Here is a 9,179-nt window from a genome sequence, read left to right on the forward strand (position 1 = left end):
AAAGAAAAAAAATTGTGGTGTCTTACTAGCTTGTACAACTTGCCAAATATACACTTCTTCTGCGACGTACAACTTGAGAATTGTTAAATAAGAACCTGGCTTGGACCATTAGTAAGCATCATCTGGTAAACGGCCATGTAAGTTTTTTACATCCAAAAAGAACCCACAGAAAGGTTGTTTTAATGTTAAATATCATGGATAGATTTTTTTTAACCAAATAATGTTCTCCCACTTTTTAAGATTAAATGTTGTGACTGATTAAAAATGTGTGCATTTGAAGATATAGAGCCAGACAGTACAGTTTTTAGCAGTGTTTATTTTTTTAAAAACAAAAAAAAAAGGAAACCAATGAATTTGGAAAGAAGTCATCAGATCTGTCTTTTGATTGCACACTTTTAAACAAAAATAATAGAGTGGAGAATGAAAAAAACCAGTTTTTATGTCGCTACTTCAAAATAACACCTAAGTCTATGAATGTTCAAAATGAAAATATATATAGCAAGAATGCTAAAGTGTCTATTTTACATTATCTACAAAATGTATGTTCTAATCGAGCCACAAATCTTAGGAAAATACTTTGATACATGAGAAAAGCTATAAACATAAGAACATTTTAGAGGGAAATAACACACATAAAAGCTCATTAAATAATTACAACAACAAATAAATAGTTTGTCCAGCTTTACTTTTTGATTGCTGCCATGCATATTTTAATTTTGGTATACTGAGATAAGAGAAAGGTCAGCATGCAAGGCATTTTTTTAGCATGAATCTGAAAGCAGATACTATGTGTTGTATTTTTAAGCTGTTGTTAGAAGTTCATAAAACATGATATAGAAGGCAATAGATGTGATAATTAACTGTTCTCATGAAAACACACAACAAAGCATCTTTTTACAAAATAGACTTCAGTAAATATTCATGGTAAATTTTCTTTGCCTCCATGGCTGGAGAAAATGTAAAAGTTTATAGTATGGGTTTAGAAGGCTTGTGTTATTCCCCATCGTGAGCATTTGGAAGATCACCGAAAAGGTCCATATGCTGAGAATGCCCCTTTTGATTTTGATCAAAGCAATAAGCATGTAGTGTCAACTGAGAACACAGCAATGGCAGACTTGTCTTTAAGCAGTCAGAACGGTAAAGCAAATGGTTACAGATGAGTTCAATTTTGGCAGGAGGAGAGGGAGGTGAGAGAGGAGAGAATGTCTTGACTTCTAACTTGTACTATGTTTGCTGGATTTACTGGCTCTTTTCCTCTCTTTGTGATGCTGGATAGGTTTTGCTTGAGAGGTTCCCTCAAAGTTGTGGCTGGACTCATTGTGCTGCCTGGTGTATCGCTTGCACTTGCAGGCTGTGACCACAGTTATTTTGTAGGTTCTTATACTTCCATCCTGGCACTGAAGCTGGATCCTCTGGGTGCGAGTTTTGTCATTGACACATCGCCACTCTTGCGAGCTCCGCCTGCTCCAGTACTTGGTTCCATAACCTCCTCCAATCCAGTTGGGGAGCAGTGGCAAAGGGAGGCATTCACCAGCACACACCAGCTCCTTCAGTGGATTGATGCTGGTGCACTGGCCATCTGAAATGTACTTCGTGGATCTCAGTTCCCGACAGCCAACTTGAACACGATCTGCAGAATGCACAGAATAATAAACACTGAGACTCAGAATGGAGAGATTTCCTTAACCAGTCATTTTCACATTAAGAAGCTATGTTTTGCAAAAGTTAAAGTAGGCTGTAATCTTTACAGGATATCTCTTTACTGTTTTGTCCCCCAACACAAGGGCCCCAAGTACTGATGGTATCTCTCATTATTACCACAGCATAAAGAAATCATAATGATACGCACTTCAGCAGTTGTGGTAGAAGAGGCAATTTTATTCTCTATCCTTCTCAGGGACATACCTTTTAGAAGAGAAAAAATGCCCCAAGGGAAGAAATGTTTCCTGCTTGTTCTCAGTCTAGGGAATCTGCTCTGTGATGCTTACAACAATTTTGTTAGATCATTAGCACGAGGGAAAATAGTGCTTTGGAAACTGTTTATGTGCTTTTAAATGGATTTCAAATAATGTGTTTCTTCTCATTCCACAGTTACAGTGGACTGAGTCTCCTGTGAGCGCTGCTGCTCTGAACACAGATACTGCAGAAGTGGTAACAGCTAAAGTTACCAGGGAATGGCGTTCCACATACAAAGTTTGAATGATTAGCAGTAGTGATTTCAGAGTGGTTGTTTTGCCCTCAGGGTAACACCATCTTTGTATCTGTAGTAGTCTTTATATTATATGTAACATAGAGGATCCTGCAAATTCTCTCAGGCAACTGACATAGAATCAACATGCAGAGCTTCTCATACAGGCATGTTTGTACCCGTCTGTATGTGCAGCTCTGCACCCTGCCATAAACACAACTGTTTATTTCAGTAATTACACTTTGAAATAAACGCCCACAGTGGGCTTAATTTTAATAAGCAACCTTTACTGGCTACGCTCTCCCTCTTTCTGAAGGACAATTACGGCGCAGATTCTACACACAATGCAATTAACTAACGCCTTTAAAATAGAAGTAATTACTAGAAACATTTTAGAGTGAATCATAAAAGGCTTTGAAGGTACATCTACATATCACAGCTACAGGCTGCTTCTGTTTCTACTTGGATTTTTGGAAGCAAGTTCTGAACAAAGACACTGAGTTAAGATTATTTCACCCTGTCCCCTGTGTCTCAGGATGGGCAGTCAGAGGAACTGTAAATTGGCAGGCTGATTGGAAGGGCTGCTTACAGGACTGTTCTCCTGCCTGCCTTGCAGAAAAGATTCAAGCTTGCCTTCCTGCAGCTGCACTCTGGAATGTACCTGGAAGCAGCTGGTCACAGATTTGAGTTTGTCTCTCCTTCTGATTTTATGTCTTTCCTGGCTCAGCTTTTCTCCAGTGACAGCTCATTGATGATGAATGCCTACTGGGCTGCTGCAGTAATCTCATAATGATGAGATGTTTCCTGTGCACTTAAACCCTTAGCATTCATAGAAGCTGACACACCTGGCTTAGCTGAAAGGTATTGGTGTCACTTTTTGCCTTTACTTTCTAGGGATGATGCTATTTTTATCGAATCGTTGTGGGTGGGTTGGTGTGTGTGTGTGTGTCTCTATTTGGATTTCTTTCATTTTAAGGAGGCGGGCAGGGGAGGGAACAGATAAAGTCAGCAGAAGATTTCCAGATCCCCTTGTATCTGACATATATACATAAACCTCAGCAGGAAAAGACTAGATATAAAAAGGCAAGTTAGAGCAGAGATCATAGGTAAATTATGAGCTGATTTGTTTACTTTTGCTGGAGGTGTTAAGCAGGTAAGTGCTACAGCAGGAAGTAAAACTAAACAGCGGGAACAAAATTCAGAGTTTTTTATTGCAGTTGAAAAGTAGCCCAGACACCTCCCCTGCCCACAGTGGGAGGGTGAGCTAAGAAAGCGAGCGCTTTGCAAATGCCTCTCCGTCCTTTTCCTTTATCTTGCTTCCCTGTCGGATAACCCATAAAACCCGCCGTTCCTGGATGCACCTCCCTCAGGAAGTAACCTGCCCGAGACAGCCGGTCCCACAGGACTCGCACGGGGGAGGGAGGCATGCCTGGGGGCCGCCCGGCGAGGCAGATCCCAGCCGGGAGCCAGCAGCATCTTCCCTTGCCCCGGCTTCCCCCAGGCGCTGGTTCCCTATAGCGCCGCGCTCGGGGGGGCAAAGCGCGCTGCAGCGGGCGCCGTGGCTGCGGCCGGGGGGCTCCGCTCCCGGGGCCGGGCCGGGAGGGGCTGCTGCCGCCGGAGGGCCAAGGGCTGCGGGGCGCGGGGGAAGTGCCGCTGGTAGGATACTCACTGTTACGGTCGGATCCAGTGCTAGTGTAGTGCCTGCCTCCATTCCTGGCTTGATTCAACGTGCTATTGCTGCTTGGGCTCGCTGCAGCAGGTTTAACAACGTGCGAATAAAGTATCTCTGTGGCATCGTTCTTGAAAGCCAAGTAGCTTTTCGTGAAGATGCAAGCTAAGAGAAAGCCATAGAAGTGAATGGCAGGGAGAAGCATGGTTGGTTCAGTCTCTGTCTGACAGAGCTGGATGAAACCTTTTTCTTCTGCTTCTTCTGGGTGACTCTGAAATTGCTCTTGAAGGTTTCCTTTATATATTCAGAGAGGCTTGGCATTCATTCAGGTGTAAAGTTGTGGATAGCTTCAGAATGAAAACCCACAAAAGGGGTGGGATCCCTACATGAGCCTGTGAAGACCTTTTACCAATAGGAGAGAAGACTGCAGTAAAGGAGGAGTTAGATGCACTAATTGCAGGATTCCTGTTTGGGGCTTTGGAGGGTATCAGAAAACTTTTAGGCACCACACAGCAGCATTGGGGCTGAGTCCTAGAGGCTGCCGGCTCTGCCCTGCCATTCTGTATGGCCCTGATGCCCAGCATTTTTGTGTGATGTGTCTAACACGGTGTCAGAATGAGTCTCTCTTGCTCCTGTTATGCAAAGTTACGTCCTCTCTTCTCGAATGTGACTTTCAGAAAACTTGCCAGCTCTGTAAGGGTGCAAAAGTTTATAGAACCTAGAAGACTGCTGGTTACACAAATACTGCCTGCTATATACCAAGATCCGTTAAAAAAATATATTGTGAATAATTTAAAGCTGCCTCTAGATGCTTTAAATTATGCAGCTTTGATCAACAAGGAGCACTGCTAGACAAACTACTTGGTTTAGGGGAATATTCTGTCCCTGGTGTGCAGAGTTACAAGTATGTATTTCTGTATCACCACACATAAAAAGCATCTCCTCTAGGCTCCTTAGTACAAACATATCCATATTCATAGCCTCTCACTGTGCTCATTCACCGAACTAGTTTTTTTCAGTTTTGTACATTGCCTAGAGCATTCTTATATTTTTAATGTATTATTTCATGTGATAAAGAAAACAAAGAGGAAAGAATAATCTTTATTTTGGCATACTGTTTTACTGTGTCACACACTTATTTGATTTTACATAAAATTACATGGCCCAAACCCAAATGCTAGTGTAAACTGAGGTGCTGTCAATAGGCCAATGCTTGTCTGCATCATGGTGAATGCTCTATAGATTTTCATTATAAATAAAACAATAGTGATCAACACCAAAAGCTATAGTGTTCTAATTAAAAGGAAACCTTTTTCTTGGGAAAAAGCACAACCATGAAGGAGGCCACATTGTGTAAAGGTTAGACTCTAGTCTCACACTCTTTGTAACTGAGTTGGTATCTATAGAGTCATCCCGGATTTTATTTGCTGTAATGAAATCAGAAGTGGAATACAGGTCAGTTACCTCTACTGTCAGGGTCAAAATCTCAGTCAATCCGAGAAGACAACTTTGTTTCATCCTAGTCATAAGCAGGCATTTGTCTGTATCAGCAACACTTTCCTCTTGCATTACTAAGAAAGTTAGCCTGGGTTTCAGCAGGAGTAAAGACAGATCCACAGTAAGTGCCGAATTGATATCCTTTGCTTCAAAGACACAGGAAAAACAGGAGTGTTGCAAGATGAAGTGAGTTTTACTGGCAGAGCTGTGTGTGGGGAAGTTGAGTTGATTGCCTGCATCTATTATGAGTAGCCCAACCCAGTTCTGGAATAACAAGAATGTTGCAAGGCAGAGTGAGATCTTTCAGCAGAGTAATGTATGGAGGAGTGGGATCACTGCTAACCCCTGACAAAGCTCAAAGTTCCATTCTCATGGAACGTCTTATTTAACCACAAAAGCAAAGATGTGCATTTTAACTTCTCTTTAAAATAAAGTAGAAAGTGAAAGTTTCCTTAAACCAATTATCAAAGAAGATATGTACATTTCAGACCATTAGTATTTGAGCATTATTTTTCTTCAACAGCAGCTAACCAAAGGTCTACTTTGTCGATGTTCAAGTCCTACTTCATTTTTTCTCACATTCACAGATCATACAGATCTTCACACATCTCACCTTCCCCCCAGGATAGTCTCTGTGCTGAACTGAGCCAATATAATTAAAAACATGGAACCCATTTTCCAGTTACCCAGTACCTGTGGATACCAGTCAGGGGACCTCTTCCTAGTAGAAAGATTTTCCCACATTAGACAAGACCTGGGAAAGTTGGACGTTTCTTTGAGAGCTGTTTTCTTTGAAATAAAGCATATAATCTTCTCACAGGAAAAATGTATGGGACCCTGGAGTGGCTATAGGACTGGGTCTGCAAGGAGCTTTCTAAGCCTCAACCTTTTCAGCTTTCAATGAAAGCTAAAAATCATCCTTTCAAATTTGGGCTATATGAAACCTTTAAGTTTGTCACATACTTCTCTTGGTCTTGTCACTTAGAGAAGGAAGACCTCACGACAAGCCTCATACAGCCTTTGTAAAGGAAAAGTTTGGCCCTGAATTTGCCACAGGAAAAATAATACAGGTTACCTCATTTTTCTGTGCACTAGACACAAAGTAGATATTATTTTAATTTCATTTGTATTTTCCACTTGTTAGAAATATTGTATGAAAATTTAATTATTTCCATTCCTTGGTCAGTACTGTCAGCCTCCCTGCTTTGAAAGGTAAGCAGGCTTCTGAAGAGTTTGTCAGTTAATTTGATTTATACTTTCTTTTGTCAAACCTGGAGCTTGCAGTCTTTCACTTTTTCTGAGTCTTCCTGAGAGAGATTAGAAGTCGCATGAGGGGAAGGGATGCTGGTCAGTCAAATCTGGTTGTTCTTCCTGAGCAAACTTCACAATCAAAAGGTGTTTCCTGGTGCTTAGCTCAGAACGGGTTCCTAGACTTAAATATTTTTTGCCATCATTAGTTAGATGATTGTGCTAAGTTCTTGAAGGTGAAGGCTGTACGTTACCTTTGTAGCCTCCAAAACAGACTTATACAACGTATAGTCTGTCCTTATTCTAGTCAGATTCAATGGCTTGTGTAGAACATTGCTCTGTGCTTAATCTGTAATATTGGCCATAAGGAATATATTACACAAGGTCTTTGAAGTCTGTACTGGCTTCCTTTTTGCCCCTGGGCATAACTCAGGATGTTCTTATTGATCTATAAAACCCTATATGCTTTGAGTCCTAGGCAATAAATTCTCTGTCCTTTATCTTCTATTATGACGCTTAAGATCGGCCAGGACATACTGACTATACCTGAGTGTCTGGACGGGTTGAATGCTAAGCATGAAGGGCCCAGGAGACTGGGTTTCACTGCTCCTACGGATCCACGAGAGCTCTGTTTTGCTGCTTTGTGTGGTGTAAAGGCCATTGTTTAGTCAGATCCTTGAAAGGTGACTGTGGGGAAGGCGCAGGGAAGAAACCCATTAACCAGATTAATTTAAACGTTTGTACATGTACCCAGGGATAAAGTGCTACATTTAACTACACACTTTTTCCAACTTAACTGCTTCTTGTATCTTAACAGCCTTGCTTGTGAATGCACCTAAACATAGTGGTAAAGCCATCCATCACTCTTCAGAGAGAACGGTATCCAGAGTTATCCACACCTTAAATCTTACTTTCTCCATTTTCTGTGATTGGAAAAAACCACACTTCTCTCAGTGGATGCAGAATAAAACAAGGCATATGTTCTGTAGAGATCCCAAAAGAAAATTCCCTTCTTCATGGTCATTTATAAGTCTGTCAGGATCCCATCCTCCATGTTTCTTAGGCACTATAATGACATCCAAAGGGCAAAGTTTTGTGCAGAGTGCACACACCTGTCTAGCAGCACAAAACAGCCACAGGGAATAGAAGGGTATGCACTGACAAGTACAAATAACTGCCAGAGAGCCTTGTCTTTGCAAACCACTGAACGTGCACAAAATAAGAAGGAATTCCTAATTTTTCATAAAACTTGGGCCTGCCCAGTTTTAATAATGACAGGAAAAGGCCAGAATTAGAATGAAGGCTGCACGGAAAGAAAGCTTCAAAATTTGTTTTTATGTTTTTATTGTTAGTCCCAAAGAGAAGACCATTAGAGCATTGCACTTCTGACTTGTTTCCAAAGGCAGATACTTTGAGAATAAGTACAGGCTCAGATAAATGACTGCAAAAGAAACTGACATTTATTACTTTGCACCTTAAAACAGAAATGACTGTCAAGCTATTTTCTGTTAAGCAATAAGCATATTAGTAATGTACTTCAAAGCAGCATAAAATGTGATTTGGAGCATGATAAGAGCACTTGTCTGAAAGTGAGGTAAAATTGTAATAAATGCAACTGTTGAGAACTTGTAAACTGTTGTGCAACAAGTTAGCATAGTTTTAAAGCTCATACAGAAAACATCTTAGAGGACCAAGATACCCCCGCTCCGCAAATTCTCAAATCAAGGATTTTTTGAGTCGTGAGGTTTTTCTATACTAAGTGGTAGTTTTTAATTTTCTCAGTAAATGCCATTTGAAAGATTCAATGGAAAACATAACATATATTCTCATTAATGAGAATGACTAATTAGTTCTGATTTATGTCCTCATCTCCCTAAGATTTCGTATTACAATTTCATTTTTTCTACTTGCTCTTATACATAATGTAGACAGAATAATTTAGGTCAGGCTGTGGCTTCAAAGGAGGCAATTTATCACTTTTATCAAAAAAGATATTAAATAGACTGAAAAGGGGAAAATATTTAAGTTTATTTTTAAATTCTAGGGACAGTGTGAAGAACTCTCTGCACTAATTATAATTGCCACCTCTTCTTGAGAATTTGCAGTAAGATTTTAAGATCAGATTGAAGACAATGTGGCTGCTTATTATCCAAAACACGTTTTATGATTTTCTGCATACGTTGAAGAAGAAAGAAAAACAAAAGAGGGCTTTACAAATGAAAAAATATGAGAATAACAGCTTGTTTATTTGGGGTAACATTTTTGGAAACTCTTAGGTGACACTGAAATGTAACACATATTTTAAAGATATTTAGGGCAATAAAGCGGGATTTTTTAGTATAGATAGACGCTGAAGTCAACTGGACTTCAGTATCTACATACTTTCTGAAATGTTGCCCTAAGGAGTGAAAGTCCTATTGGTTTTCAGTGAGCCAGTTGCTTAAATGCTTTTGAAAATTTTACCCTCAGGTTAAAATTCTGAAACTCCTACTCAATGTTAAGCAGGCAAAGTCCCATCAACATGCCCCAGTTGCAAATAAAATAGAAACTGAGTAAACGTTTTGAAGTCTGTCTTGT

The 9,179-nt window shown here is 40.3% G+C and overlaps 1 protein-coding gene across 1 annotated transcript; it reads right to left on the minus strand.

The window, feature by feature from the left end:
- Positions 1-1,214: 1,214 nt before the first annotated feature.
- SOSTDC1 (sclerostin domain containing 1) lies at positions 1,215-4,178 on the minus strand. Its single transcript, XM_059819049.1, has 2 exons — positions 3,858-4,178; positions 1,215-1,630 (listed from the first exon to the last, which is right to left on the minus strand). The coding sequence occupies exons 1-2, from the start codon at positions 4,060-4,062 to the stop codon at positions 1,215-1,217; spliced, it is 621 nt and encodes a 206-aa protein (XP_059675032.1). The 5' UTR covers positions 4,063-4,178.
- Positions 4,179-9,179: the final 5,001 nt, after the last annotated feature.

This window comes from Gavia stellata, chromosome 6 (genome assembly GCF_030936135.1).
Source record: "Gavia stellata isolate bGavSte3 chromosome 6, bGavSte3.hap2, whole genome shotgun sequence".
In the NCBI taxonomy this organism is placed as follows: Eukaryota; Metazoa; Chordata; class Aves; order Gaviiformes; family Gaviidae; genus Gavia; species Gavia stellata.

Bases quoted from the DNA above. Each gene is read 5' to 3' on its own strand.
- SOSTDC1 (XM_059819049.1), bottom strand. From the start codon at position 4,062: ATGCTTCTCCCTGCCATTCACTTCTATGGCTTTCTCTTAGCTTGCATC. The intron at 1,631-3,857 runs GTGAGTATCCTA...TGCATTCTGCAG, and splicing joins CACTGGATCCGACCGTAACA to ATCGTGTTCAAGTTGGCTGT.